At 44.8% G+C, this 15,689-nt stretch overlaps 1 protein-coding gene across 2 annotated transcripts in view; it reads right to left on the reverse strand.

Moving 5' to 3' along the window:
• Nucleotides 1-15,689, reverse strand: part of LOC119970196 (transmembrane protease serine 11C-like) — a 107,604-nt gene that overhangs the window by 18,971 nt on the left and 72,944 nt on the right. For both annotated transcript variants that reach the window (XM_038804443.1, XM_038804444.1), the window contains 2 exons: nucleotides 12,662-12,824; nucleotides 8,571-8,836 (listed from right to left, as the gene is read on the reverse strand). In XM_038804443.1, coding sequence (XP_038660371.1) covers nucleotides 8,571-8,836; nucleotides 12,662-12,824 — 429 coding nt within the window. The remainder of the gene's footprint in view (nucleotides 1-8,570; nucleotides 8,837-12,661; nucleotides 12,825-15,689) is intronic.

A 15,689-nucleotide genomic window follows, 5' to 3' on the forward strand; every position in this document is an offset into this window, starting at 1 on the left:
GGGGAATGTAAGGACCAACCGGGTTTGGTCGCGGTATTTTAGTCTGTGCAGGGGGACAAGGCAGGGGTGCTCACTCTCCCCACTACTGTTTGCCCTGGCCATAGAGCCTTTGGCGATGGCGTTGAGGGCATCGAACATTTGGCGGGAGATAGTGAGGGGGTGGGGGGGGGGGGGGGGGGTTTGGAGCATAGGGTCTCGCTCTAAGTGGACGATTTACACCAGTATATAACAGACCCGTTGGGGTGGATTGCAGGAATTATGGGAATACTGGAGGAATTTGGCCGGTTCTTAGGTTACAAACTAAACATGAGCAAGAGCGAGGTCTTCGCGATCCAGGCAAGGGGGCAGGAGAGTAGACTGAGGGAGATGCTGGTCAAAGTGGTGGGAAGGGGTTTTAGGTGTCTGGGGATTCAGGTGGCCTAGGGTCAGCTTCACAATTAAATTTGGGCAGGGTGATTGAACAAATGAAAGGGGACTTCCGTAGGTGGGACGTGCTCCCGCTGTCATTGGCGGGGAGGGTACAGACTGTGAAAATGACAGTCCTCCCGAGATTGCTGTTTGTGTTTCAGTGTCTCCCAATCTTTATCCCCAAAGCATTTTTTAGGAAAATGAGCACAGCGATCTTGGGTTTTATATGGGCTGGGAAAGCCTCGAGGGTGAGGAAGGTTCTTCTTGAGCGGGGGCACGGGAAGGGAGGCTTGGCCTTTCCGAACTTTATTAGCTACTACTGGGTGGCTAATATTGCAATGGTTAGGAAGTGGGTGGTGGGGGAGGGGTCGGTGTGGGAGAGGGTAGAGGTGGCATCTTGTAAGGGCACAAGTCTGGAGGCTCTGTTAGCGGCACCTCTGCCGTTCTCGCCGGCTCGGTACTCCACAAGCTCAGTGGTAGTGGCAGCCCCGAGAGTGTGGGGGTAATGGAGGCAGCATATGAGACTGGAGGGGGCGTGTTCACCAATCTGTGATTACCATCAGTTCAATCCAGGGGGCGGGGTGGGGGCTTTAGGAGGTGGCAGTGGGAAGGGATTGAGAGATTTGGGGATCTCTTAATTGAGGAGGGGTTCCCGAGCCTGGAGGAGGAGTTTGAGTTACGGGGTGGGAACGGATTTCGGTAACTGCAGGTGCGGGATTTTGGCCGGAGGCTCTGTTTTTGGTTTTATTTTCAGAGTTGTGGACCTGTATTCAAAGCAAGCAGATGTGTAATGATATCTCTCTCTACAAGCTAAAGAATGTCTTCAACTCACTTAATGATTTCAAGGTAATTCCTGTTTCTGTAGAAAATTTAAACCTGCTGTCTTTGTTAAAAAAGGGTTTAACTTATGGATGTTGTTAGGAAAGGTATTAAGGGTTACCTATAAAGTATTGTATCTGTGGGGTTACGTGTGTTGGTGGTTTATAAGATGTTTACTGTGTGTTTATAAAATATTAACTGGGTTCATTGATTAAACATTGTTTTGTTTTAAAAATACTTAAGGTCTCTGTTGCATAACACCCGGAGAGTGGACCCTTGTGCTCCCCATAACCAAAATCTATTAAAAGTCATGGGTCAGGTGAACTCCATGATGTACTTTGGAGTTTTCTAAACCCTGGCCCATAACACTATCCTAAACAGCCTATATAATCAACACCTTTACAGTAAAGCTCTTGTTTGTCTGTACCTTTGTGGTCTGCAAGTCTATCCTTTAACAATACCACATATACTTCCATTGGGGGAGGGTTCAGATATGGTTCATGGTGTTTATTTCTGGGGTGAGGAGATTGTCTTATGAGTATTGATTGAGCAGGAACGGCCTTTGTTCATTAGCGTTTATAGAAGAATGAGAGGTGATCTTATTGAAACATAAGTATTGGAGGGGGGTTGGATGCCGAGAAGATGATTCTGAGTCCAGAGTCAATGTTGAGGACTCCCAGGGCCACTTTCTGATGATTGCATAAAATTGTTAATCACGTCTGGTGGATTTGTGATGTTGATGGACAGGACATACCCAGGGTCCTTGAATGAAGAATCTGAGATGTTAGCTGAAAGGTATGTGTTGCAGAGTATCATTTTGAGTATAGAGTGTTCTTCTGAGCCTTTCTCCTATGTAATTATGTTACCAGCGTCTCTTGAGGGTTCTGACCATGTGTGGGCTTCGGCAGGTTTTCAGTCTGCAATAGGGAGGCCTGTAAGCAAGACCTATCTTACTACTGCTCCTGTTTTCATAGTTATTACTACTGGTCTGCTGAGTTACTGTTATTATCAAACTTTGTTATCTATTTATATAAATTGTAAGGATCCTCCTGTTTAAATCCTATTTGTTTCCTATTTTCCTCTTTCTTTTATTTTTTTGCTATTACAATTTTGATTTATCGATGATCTATGTCTTAAAGGCAACCTGTACCTTTAACTCAAGCAGAAACAGTGACCTGTGACCTGAAGAAAGCAGTCTGCAGAAAGCAGTCTTTAATTCAAACAAGTAGATTCCAGAACGATTTGACTGACTTGGCTATCCTCAATAAGGATAGACGTCAGTTTATTGAAACTGCAAAGGATTGAGATTAAAACTCGGGCTGGAGGCTGGGTTTGATGTGAGACCAGGAGTCTCATGAGAGAGGTAGTCCATAAGACATAGGAACAGAATTAGACCATTCAGCCCATCTAGTCTGCTCCGCCATTCAATCATGGTTGATCTGTTTCTCATCCCCATTCTCCTTCCTTCATGCATAACCTCTGATCCACTTATTAATCAAGAACCTATCCATCTCTGTCTTAAAGACACTCAGTGATTTGGCCTCCACAACCTTCTGCGGCAAAGAGTTCCACAAATTCACCACCCTCTGGCTGAAGATATTCCTCCTCATCTCAGTTTTAAAAGATCGTCCCTTCAGTCTGAGGCTGTGGCCTCGAGTTCTACTCTTTCCTACCAGTGTAAACATCCTCTCCATGTCCACTCTATCTCGGCCTCTCAGTATCCTTTTCTTAGTCTCAAAGGTGAACCTTTGAGTTGAAGGTACAGTTTAATAAAGGCTAAACTGACTGTGAGTACTAAATGAACGTTACTGCTGGAAGACCATCGCCAACTATACACCGGTGGCATTGATCATTCAGCTTGCTGAGAGGACAGCCTACTGCAAAGAATCCAACATCGAAAGCAAGGACTCGTATCTTTCTTTTTACCGTAATTATTTTTACCCTTTCTGTGTTTGTTTGTTTTATGAGTGTTTGGGTAGAGGCGGGATGGTTAAAGGGGTGGATGGTAGGTCAGCTTGCTGTTATTCCATTGTAATTACTTTATATTTCATCTATATTTCTGTTATAAATAAACAGCAATTGTGTTTCAACTTACAAACCTAGTGACTGTAAATTATTGGGAAGCTACGGGCTAAAGCTTTCAGGAAATCGAATAAGAATTATTGATTAATTCACTTGTTTTGGAACTCGGGGGCCTGTGGGTCTGGAATCGAACGCGAACTAGCCGAGGGTGTCGTAACAAAATAAGTTTCTTCTTTCAAACAGCGCATTTGACTATCCTCATTGTCATGAGAATGCTGCTTTAAGAAATGTACCTTTAAGAAATGATACTGCGCATGTGCCCGTAGTGATGTCAGAGTGTGGGTGGAGCTGAGCTCTACTTCTGCTTTTTAGTTTCAGTTTGAGAAAAAGCTTGGGTGTGTCTGTTTTTTTCAATGAGCTGCATCTGAAGAGCCAAAGCAGCTGTACTGCTGTTCTCTGCCATCCAAGGACTATCTATGGATCATTTGTTGCACTCAGAATTGTAAAAGTTCTCAGTATTGAATGTAAACCTAATGTGCTCCTGTTTTAAGGTTTGTTAAGTCTTTTGGATGTTAAAAGGACAGCTTATAGGGTTACCTAGTGTTGTAGTCTTTGGGGTTGTATTTGAATTAATGGTTTCTTAGATGTTCACTGTTTGTTTTAAAAAAGGTTAACTTGCGTTCATAGAATAAACATTGTTTCGTTTTTAAAAAATACTTGTCCATTTCTGAAGTAGAGTGGGCTGTGTGCTCCCCATACCACAATCTATTAAAAGTTGTGGGTCAGGTGAACTCCATAATACACTTTGGGGTTCTCTAAACCCTGGCCCATAATATCTTTGTGGTCTCAAGTTACCACAATATGATTCTGTGAGTATGACTACGTCAATATGATTTGCTCATGGACTCCCAATTTTAGCCACAAATCCTCAAGTGTGACTGAAATTGGGAGGTCAACTGGGCCGAATGTGTTTTTGTTACTCCAACTCCCGCATAAATGCCGGGGGCCCTTCTGACTTTATTGTTATTTGATTTTGTTTGTTGTCATGGTTTGGTAAACTGAGTGGGCATTTCAGAGCGCAGTTCACAACATTGCTGCCGTTCTGAAGTCACATACAGGATTGACCTGGTGAGAATGGTAGATTTCCTTCACTTCAGGCTGCAGATAAATCAGACCGGTTTTTACAGCCATCTGGTGGTGTTATTGTCACCATTTCCCAGGCTAGCTTTTTTATTCCAGATTAATTCAATCAGTAGAATTTAGTTGTCATGATGGGTTTTGAACTCATGGGCTGAATTCTCCGCTGCCGGCGGAGGTTTTCTCAGTTTTTCAGGCAGCCTGGGGTTTTGCAATGGCGTGGGGCTGCCCCATAATGGGGAAACTCCATTGATCAGCCGCGAGAATCCCGTTCTGGTGCGGTGGGATGGGGAAACCCGCTCACGTCCCTGCAAAACTACCCCAGGCTTCTGAATTACTAGATTAGTACAGTAGTACTTTTGTGAAAAAATCATACTGGTCAATTGGTATGACCCTAGTGCAAGGGTCAAGGATGTCTCGGAGCGGCTGCAGGACATTCTGGGGGGGGGGGGGGGAGGGTGAACAGCCAGCTGTCATGGTGCACATAGGCACCAACGATATAGGTAAAAAACGGGATGAGGTCCTACAAGCTGAATTCAGGGAGTTAGGAGTTAAACTAAAAAGTAGGACCTCAAAGGTAGTAATCTCAGGATTGCTACCAGTGCCACGAGCTAGTCAGAGTAGGAATGTCAGGATAGATAGGATGAATGCGTGGCTCGAGAGATGGTGCAAGAGGGAGGGATTCAAATTCCTGGGGCATTGGGACCGGTTCTGGGGGAGGTGGGACCAGTACAAACTGGACGGTCTGCACCTGGGCAGGACTGGAACCGATGTCCTAGGGTGGGGTGTTTGCTAGAGCTGTTGGGGAGGGTTTAAACTAATGTGGCAGGGGGATGGGAACCGATGCAGGAAGTTGGAAGGTAGTAAAACAGGGACAGAAGCAAAAGGAAGTAAGGGGGAAAGTGCAAGGCAGAGAAGACATAGTCAAAAATCAAAAAGGGCGACAGTACAAGGTACAGTGACTGAGGGGAGCTCAGTGAATAGGCCAGTGATACTAAAAGGAGTAAAACTGGAGATGTTAAGATTCAAAACAGAAGTAAAAAAACCAACATAAGTGTACTTTACCTGAATGCTCGTAGTATTCGGAATAAAGTAAATGAGTTGATGGCGCAAATCATCGTGAATGACTATGATTTAGTGGCCATTACTGAAACATGGTTAAAGGATGGTCACGACTGGGAGTTAAATATCCGAGGGTATCAAACTATTCGGAAGGACAGAGTGGATGGTAAGGGAGGTGGTGTAGCTCTGTTATTTAAGGATGACATCCGGGCAATAGTTAGGGATGACATCGGTGCTATGGAGGATAAGGTTGAATCCATTTGGGTGGAAATCAGGAATAGTAAGGCGAAAAAGTCACTGATAGGAGTAGTCTATCGGCCACCAAATAGTAACGTTATGGTGGGGCAGGCAATAAACAAAGAGATAACTGATGCATGTAGAAATGGTACAGCAGTTATCATGGGGGATTTTAATCTACATGTCGATTGGTTTAACCAGGTCGGTCAAGGCAACCTTGAGGAGGAGTTTATAGAATGTATCCGCGATAGTTTCCTAGAACAGTATGTAATGGAACCTACGAGGGAACAAGCGGTCCTAGATCTTGTCCTGTGTAATGAGGCAGGATTGATTCATGATCTCATAGTTAGGGATCCTCTCGGAAGGAGTGACCACAATATGGTGGAATTTAAAATACAGATGGAGGGTGAGAAGGTAAAATCAAATACTAGTGTTTTGTGTTTAAACAAAGGAGATTACAATGGGATGAGAGAAGAACTAGCTAAGGTAGACTGGGAGCAAAGACTTTATGGTGGAACAGTTGAGGAACAGTGGAGAACATTCCAAGCAATATTTCACAGTGCTCAGCAAAGGTTTATACCCAGAAAAAGGAAAGACGGTAGAAAGAGGGAAAATCGACCCTGGATATCTAAGGAAATAAGTGAGAGTATCAAATTGAAGGAAAGAGCATACAAAGTGGCAAAGTTTGGTGGGAGACTAGAGGACTGGGAAATATTTAAGGGGCAACAGAAAGCTACTAAAAAAGCTATAAAGAAGAGTAAGATAGATTATGAGAGTAAATTTGCTCAGAATATAAAAGCAGACAGCAAAAGTTTTTACAAATATATAAAGCAAAAAAGAGTGGCTAAGGTAAATATTGGTCCTTTAGAGGATGAGAAGGGAGTTTTAATAATGGGAGATGAGGAAATGGTTGAGGAACTGAACAGGTTTTTTGGGTTGGTCTTCACAGTGGAAGACACAAATAACATGCCAGTGACTGATAGAAATGAGGTTATGACAGGTGATGACCTTGAGAGGATTGTTATCACTAAGGAGGTAGTGATGGGCAAGCTAATGGGGCTAAAGGTAGACAAGGTTCCTGGCCCTGATGGAATGCATCCCAGAGTGCTAAAAGAGATAGCTAGGGAAATTGCAGATGCACTAGTGATGATTTACCAAAATTCACTAGACTCTGGGGTGGTCCCGGTGGATTGGAAATTAGCAAACGTGACACCACTGTTTAAAAAAGGAGGTAGGCAGAGAGCAGGAAATTATAGGCCAGTGAGTTTAACGTCGTAGTAGGGAAGATGCTGGAATCTATCATCAAGGAAGAAATAGCGAGGCATCTGGATAGAAATTGTCCCATTGGGCAGACGCAGCATGGGTTCATAAAGGGCAGGTCGTGCCTAACTAATTTAGTGGAATTTTTTGAGGATATTACCAGTGCAGTGGATAACGGGGAGCCAATGGATGTGGTATATCTGGGTTTCCAGAAAGCTTTTGACAAGATGCCACACAAAAGGCTGCTGCATAAGATAAAGATGCATGGCATTAAGGGTAAAGTAGTAGCATGGATAGAGGATTGGTTAATTAATAGAAAGCAAAGAGTGGGGATTAATGGGTGCTTCTCTGGTTGGCGATCAGTAGATAGTGGTGTCCCTCAGGGATCAGTGTTGGGCCCACAATTGTTCACAATCTACATAGATGATTTGGAGTTGGGGACCAAGGGCACTGTGTCCAAGTTTGCAGATGACACTAAGATGAGTGGTAAAGCGAAAAGTGCAGAGGATACTGGAAGTCTGCAGAGGGATTTGGATAGGTTAAGTGAATGGGCTAGGGTCTGGCAAATGGAATACAATGTTGACAAATGTGAGGTTATCCATTTTGGTAAGAATAACAGCAAACGGGATTATTATTTAAACAATAAAATATTAAAGCATGCTGCTGTACAGAGAGACTTGGGTGTGCTAGTGTACGAGTCACAGAAAGTTGGTTTACAGGTGCATCGGGTGATTAAGAAGGCAAATGGAATTTTGTCCTTCATTGCTAGAGGGATGGAGTTTAAGACTAGGGAGGTTATGCTGCAATTGTATAAGGTGTTGGTGAGGCCACACTTGGAGTATTGTGTTCAGTTTTGGTCTCCTTACTTGAGAAAGGACGTACTGGCACTGGAGGGTGTGCAGAGGAGATTCACTAGGTTAATCCCAGAGCTGAAGGGGTTGGATTACGAGGAGAGGTTGAGTAGACTGGGACTGTACTCGTTGGAATTTAGAAGGATGAGGGGGGATCTTATCGAAACATTTAAAATTATGAAGGGAATAGATAGGATAGATGCGGGCAGGTTGTTTCCACTGGCGGGTGAAAGCAGAACGAGGGGGCATAGCCTCAAAATAAGGGGAAGTAGATTTAGGACTGAGTTTAGGAGGAACTTCTTCACCCAAAGGGTTGTGAATCTATGGAATTCCTTGCCCAGTGAAGCTGTTGAGGCTCCTTCATTTAATGTTTTTAAGGTAAAGATAGATAGTTTTTTGAACAAAAAAGGGATTAAGGGTTATGGTGTTCAGGCCGGAAAATGGAGCTGAGTCCACAAAAGATCAGCCATGATCTCATTGAATGGCGGAGCAGGCTCGAGGGGCCAGATGGCCTACTCCTGCTCCTAGTTCTTATGTTCTTATGTCAACTGACCGCTGGCAATGTTAACTGATAAGACTAACAAAGACTTAACAAATTAACAAGAATTAACAAAGGGTACTCGAACCGACGATGATTTATTGTATCAGATACATCTGCTGCACTTAATGCAAGAAATAAACACTAAAATATGAGCAGTTGGGAAAACAGCAGTTCTAGTTACGTCACAATGAAGTCAAATGATTCAACTGATCAGAATAAAGCCAAAATCTAACCTCCAAAGATCAGCGACCCCCATCCTGTGATAACGCAGCGTTGACCCACAGCGATGACATCACTACTTGAGGGGAGGCAAATTGGCTGAATGAAGTCATTGAAGGTGAGAGGAGAGGAAAGCTCCAGGAGTGCGATGTCGTTGTTAAAACTAATTGGATGATCATAGTCGGGATGGACTATGATTTTTCTGATGTTTCTAGATGTACCTTGTCCAACTATAATTGATCCCATGTAAGCTTTCCAGACTGAAGGATTGGCCTGAGACCTGAAACAAACACGAATAAAGGTAATGTCACTTACACAGAAAACATTCTTTTTCAACCTGCATCTTCTGTTTAATGTTGAGTTGCGTTTTTGACTTTAAATCCTTTCTGTCACAAAGACCATTAACAGCCATCTCTAGAGGGTTGCTCACCTATTTAACTTCCCAAAGTCCATTTTTAAAAATTCATTTATGGGATGTGGGCATCGCTGGTTAGGCCATCATTTGTTGCCCATCCCTAGTTGCCCTTCATTTGCTGCTGACATACTCATTTGTGCCTTTGTTCGAGGACCAAACTCAATTATGCCAAAGTGGTCCCATCTCTACAGTCCATAAATGTCAACTGACCTATAACTGCCCCTTGAGAATTTCGGAATCCTGTAGCAAAGAAGGAGGCCTTTCGCCCATTGCGCCTGTTTGAAAAAACTATCCAATTGTTCATTGTCCTCACTTTTTCCATAATCTTGTAAATATTTCCTTTGCTGGTTTATATGTAATTCCTTTATGAAAACCCGATTGAATCTGCTTGCAGTATATTTTCAGTGCCTTCCTGATCATTATAGACACATACAACATGAAAGGAGGCCATTCAGCCCATTGTCTTTGTGCTGTCTATAAATGAGTTATTCAGATGAATCCCACTTTACAGCTCTTGGTCCACAGCCCAGTACGTTTAACTGCATATCTGAGAATTTATTTTCATGCAATATGGGTTTCTGCTTCTACCATGCTTTCTGTCAATGATTTCCAGATCCCCATGGGCTATTTGGTGTAAAATATTCTCCCCAAGTCTCCTCTGATTGTTCTGCCCTGGTCATTAACCTCATTGCTAATGGAAATAGGACCTTCCTATATCAGCCCCCAAATTGTCTGCACCTCAATGAAATCTCCTCTCCCCTATTCCAAAGAAAACAACTCCAGCCTATCCAATCTTTCCTTTCCAGTAACATACCATTTATTGTGCATTCTCTTGCATTGTTTGCGATGCCCAAAACACTTACCTCACACTTTTGGATTGAATTCCTTTTGTTACTTTCCTGCTCACCTGACCAGTGTCCACTGGTTACTGACATAACCCCACACTTATGCGCAGTTTCAAATCCTCCCTTACCTCAAATCTAAGTTCTCAGCTTTGTGTTTAAGTTGCTACTTAACTTCACCTTTCCTAACTGTCTAATCTCCACCAGCCTGACAAATCCCTCCCTGTTCCTCCGCCCCTATTTCTTTGGTATAGGAAACATAAATCATGTCAAATTATACATTTTTCCTGAAGGAAACCATTCTTTGGTTCAAAGCCAGGGTCTCACTTTGGTAAAACTGTTAATCCACTAAGTCATTTTGTGAAGGAGAATTTACATGGCACATGATATATTCCAATGGTCCATATATAGTCAGGATACTCTCTTAAAGTACCAGAATTGTGCTGTTGCTTATGTAGATTTTGGGAAGAAAAGGATATATTGCCAATCATAGGTGATATGGGTAAACATGTGGCATAGTGGTATTGTCAATGGACTGATAGTCCAGACACCCAGGGTAATATTCTGGGGATTCAGGTTCGAAACCCGCCATAGCAGAAAATATGGTGACATATGGGGCTGGATTCGCCGCCCCTCCACACCACATTCCTACCTCGACCTGCTGATGGGATTCTCCGTTACGCCAGCTGGTCAATGGGGTTTTCCGGCTGACCCACGCCATCGGGAAACCCCCGGCGCCGGCATAACGGAGCATCCAGCCGGCGGAGAATCCCGGCCATGAATTCAATAAAAATCTGGAATTAAAAGTCAAAAGGTGGCGGTACGGTGGCACAGTGGTTAGCACTGCTACCTCACAGCGCCAGGGACCCAGGTTCAATTCCGGCCTTGGGTGACTGTCTGTGTGGAATTTTCACATTCTCCCCATGTCTGTGTGGGTTTCCTCCGGGTGCTCCAGTTTCCTCCCACAGTCCAAAGATGTGCTGGTTAGATGGATTGGCCATGCTAAATTGTCCCTTGGTGCTCAAAGGTTAGGTGGGGTTACGGGTTAACAGGGGAGTGTGTCTAGGTAGAGTGCTCTTTCAGAGGGTCGGTGCAGACACGATGGGCTGAATGGCCTCCCTCTGCACTGTAGGGATTCTATGATGACCATGAAACCATTGAGGTTAAAACCCATCTGGGTAATGAATGTCATTTAGGGAAGGAAGTTTGCCATTGTTACCTGGTCTGGCCTACATGTGACGATGTTGTTGACTCTTAAATACCCTCTGAAATGGCCCAGCTCAGTTCAAGAGCAATTAGGGATGGGCAATAAATGTTCTCCCCCCCCCCCCCCCCCCCCCAAGCGAGGCCCATTCCCATGAAGGTATATAAAAATATACAAGTCACCGGTGACAGTGAACCAAAGTGATATTTGCATTCTCTCATCTCCATGTGAACTCTCTGCAGGAGCAACTCAGCTAGTCCCACTTCCCCACATTTTCTCCTTAGCCCTGCAAATCTTTCCCTTCAGATAATTATCCAGAAAGCCATGATTGCACCTGTCTCCACCTCATTCTCAGGCCGTGCATTCCAGATCCTAGCCAACCTCTGCATAAAATCCCCCTGCCAAATGGAACAATTGCTACTTCCCTACTCTGTCCAGCTGCCTCATGGATTTGAGCACTTCTATTAAATCTCCTCTCGACTTTCCCTAAGGAGAATGCTTCTACTTTTCCAATCTATTCACGCAAGTGAAATCCCTTATTCCTTGGTGAAATCCCAAAATAATGAAGTTGATAAACTGGAGTTTTGCATTCATACTCATACCTAACCCCAGATAAATATAGATTCTGGCAATTGGGAGGAACTCTAGCTGTAGAATTGACGTGTCTTTCATTGCCATCAGGGAAAAGAAATGCAAATAGTTTGGCAAGCAGCAGTAGGATCGCAAAAGGCGTCCGGAAGACAAGATGGGCAAAAATGGATAGAAGATTCAACTAAACATGGAGAAGCGAGGTAATACAAATAATTCAGTACTGTATCTCCTGGACTTCAGGCACCATGCTTTAAGAAGATATTGGCGACCCTGGCCTTGCATTAGATTACGCATGACAAAGTACCGCAGCCTTCTGCAGGATGACTGACCAGGAATCTCCCCCATTCTTACCACCTGCCATATTGGATGGATTTAGAGTCTGATATTCAACTTGGGTCACCATGTTATGAACACACCTTCTGTGACCATCTGGACTGTAGTGTCAATGACCCCCACCTAAGCAACAATTAGAAATGTTGACCTGGAAATACCCACATGGAGATTTCCTGATTTTCTGCTCTAGCGGATGACAGAACCTAGCACCGTAGAACTCCTACAGTGCAGAAGGAAGCTGTACGGCCCATCAATTCTGTCCTTACCTCTGAAAAAACACGCTACATAGGCCCACTCCCCAGCCCTATCCTCATAAACCCATAACTCCCACCTAACCTGCACATCTTTGGACATTGCGGGGCAATTTAGCATGGCCAATCCACCTAACCTGCACACCTTTGGACTATGGGAGGAAACCGGAGCACCCGGTGGAAAGCCACGCAGACGTGGGGACAAAGTTCAAACTCCACACTCACTCAATGCCAGAATTGAACCCAGGCCCATAACACTGTGAGGCAGCAGTGCTAACCACCATGCTGCCCCGGTGGCAACTTGCAGAGAGGCATAGCGCAGATTACCTTTTTTGGCGTATACACAGTTTTTCCAATAATGATCTTCCAAAATTATGATGCTTTAGAATTAAGGCCAAGTTCAATAATTTTGTACAAAACCTGCCCTGCGTACTTATAAACATATATAAGTGAAAATCTTAATAATTACTGCTGAAAGCAATGAGCTGCGGAGATGAGCCATCTGTTAGAGATGATAGAGGCACCACAGACGAGTGTTCCAATTTCGAGGTCTACTTGCCAAGGCCATTCACCCGTCTTGGAGTTTTTCCCACCAACAATTCTACTGGATATTGCAGGTCTTCTGCCACAAACTGTAGAAAATGTAGAAATGTTTAGGGTCTGATAACCTCATTGAAAGGATTTTATGTTGGTATTCATATTCAGAAATTAAAATTAGTAAAAGGAGGACGTTTTCAGTGCCTGGGTCATGCTGGGCATGTGGGCCGTACATCCCGAAGACTAGTGGAGCTTATCGAAGAGTTTGTCTCTTCCACTGTTCACAATGGGCAAGATGCAGCCTGTTCCCAACCAGCCTGTGCTTGCAAAGCTTGAAGAACAGTGTGCAACATTTTTTTTAATAAATGTTTTTTATTGGATTTTTGAACAAAGTATATTTGCCGTCATGTACACAGGATATGACATATATATCTATATCAAAGGGAAGGGCACACACACGCAAATCACAAAGGGAGAGGAGAAAAGAAAAAAAAAGTAACAACACGAGAGAAGTACAACCCCCCCCCCCCCCCCCCCCCCCCCCCCCCCCCCCCCCCCCCCCCCCGTCCCCCTGTGTTTTGCCTTTCCTTCCTTTTAGATTTAGCTGTCCCGGTCTATCTCTCCCTCTCATGCTTTGGCTGCTTTCCCCTGGTTCTTGGCTACCTGGCTATGGCTACCTGGCTACTCTTCTGCTTGTTCGTTGGCCACAAACAGGTCCCGGAACAGTTGCATGAATGGCTCCCACGTTCTGTGGAAGCCGTCGTCTGACCCTCGGATGGTGAATTTGATTTTCTCCATTTGGAGAGATTCCGAGAGGTCGGACAGCCAGTCTGCAGCTTTAGGTGTTGCTGCTGACCGCCAGCCAAACAGGATTCTACGGCGGGCGTTCAGGGAGGCAAAGGCAAGGGCGTCCGCCCTCCTCCCAAGGAATAGATCTGGCTGGTCTGAAATCCTGAAGACCGCCATTTTCGGGCATCACAGTGTGCAACATTAGTTGAGTTTCTACAATTGGACAACATTTTCGCAACAATCCTCAGTGTGATAAGAATTACACTTGCAACCAATTTAAGATTATCCATCGAGCTCACAATGTCGCTCACTTATGCATGCTAGAAGCTACATATATTAATACACAGGACCCTGTTCTTTGCAGAGAAAGAACATGTACACACATTGTGTCCCTTTCAACTGAATAAAACGGGCAATGCCTTCACCAATCAAAGTTAACCTGCCATGTTTCGATTTATCAAAGCTTGGCAGTTAACTGTCAGTCATCAGTTGACTGGTGCATTCACCGAGGCAATGCCTCTAGCAATCAGAGCCCACTTGCTAACAAATTAGCACTTTCTACTCGTGAAGCATAATTGTTGTTCCCTTCACATTTGGTTTCTTGTGAATTGTCTTGATTAGTGCAAAACGAAAAGCTTCGACCAGTGTCTTTCTTCAGCGATACTTGAGGGAGCTTTTATTGGAAGCAATTCAGGGAAGGTTCACAAGGCAATTCCTTTGATGAAGGGGTTGTCTTACAAGGAAATGTTGAATACATTGAGTCTGTACCCATTGGAGTTTAGAAGAATGAAAGGTGATCTTATTGATGGTAGATGAAGCGAGGGGGCGCGATTCTCCGCTCCCACGCCGGGTGGGAGAATCGCGGGAGGGCCGTTCTGGCACCCCCCGCAATTCTCCCACCCACCCCAAAATGGCGTGTCGCGTTTTGCGACACACCGCTCAGAGAATCGTGGGCTGCCGATTTTCACGGCGACCCATGGTTCTCCGACCCGGATGGGCCAAGCTGCCTGCCGTTCCCGACCGGTTCACGCCGGCGGCAACCACACCTGGTCGCTGCCGGCGTGAACATGGCGCCAATACCTGGTTTGTGGCTTGTGGGGGGCGGAGAGGGGAGTGAGAACCATGACCGTGCTCGGGAGGGAACTGGCCCGCGATCGGTGCCCACCGATCATCGGGCCGACGTCTCAAAGGGATGTACTCTTTCCCCTCTGCCGCCCCGCAAGATCAAGCCGCCACGTCTTGCGGGGCAGTGGAGGGGAAGACGGTAACCACGCATGCGCGGGTTTGAGCCGTCATCCGTCGTGACTTCAGCCGCGCATGCGCGGGTTGGAGTTGGCCAACCTGCGCATGCACGGCTGAAGTCATTAGGCGTGCCGGCCGCGTCATTTGTGGGGGCTAGGAGGGCCGTGCATTCGAAGTACATGTATGAGAAGAGATCGACAACTAACATAGAAGGGAATCCAAATGCCTTCCATCGGCATATAAATAATAAAATGGTAGTAAAAAGAGGAGTGGGGCCAATTAGAGGCCAAAAGGGACATTCACACACGGGGGCAGAGGGCATGGCTGATGTTCTAATAAGAACTTTGCATTATCTTTACCAAGGAGGAAGATTCTACCACTAAGGTAAAGCGATACAGGAGCTACTAAAAATGGATAATGAGAAGGTTTTAGAAAGGCTTCCTATACTTAGGGGACCAGGGTTTACGGGGAGAAGGCAAGAATGGGATGAGAAACAGATCAGCTATGATCGAATGGTGGAGCAGACTTGATGGGCTGAATGGCCTAAATCCTCTCCTATATTTTATGGTCTTATGGTCTTAATGCTGAAAATCATCAATAGTGGATCTGATGCAGATCCACTGGCTATAATCCTCCAATCCTCTTTAGACACAGGACAGGGGTGGTGCCAGAGGACTGGAGAATTGAAAGTTTTACACCCTTGTTCAATAAAGGTTAAACCTAGCAATTACAGGCCAGCCAGCTGACTGTGGCTGGTGGGAAAACTTAGAAACAATAAACTGGGATAAAACTGATAGTCACTGGGACAAATGTCGACCAATTAATTAAAGTCAGTATGGCTCTTTTAAGGCACAATTGTGTTTTACCAACTTGATTGAGTGTTTTGATGAGGTAACAGAGAGTGTTGATGAAGGTAGTTTGACAGGCTT

Source organism: Scyliorhinus canicula, chromosome 8 (assembly GCF_902713615.1).
Source record: "Scyliorhinus canicula chromosome 8, sScyCan1.1, whole genome shotgun sequence".
In the NCBI taxonomy this organism is placed as follows: Eukaryota; Metazoa; Chordata; class Chondrichthyes; order Carcharhiniformes; family Scyliorhinidae; genus Scyliorhinus; species Scyliorhinus canicula.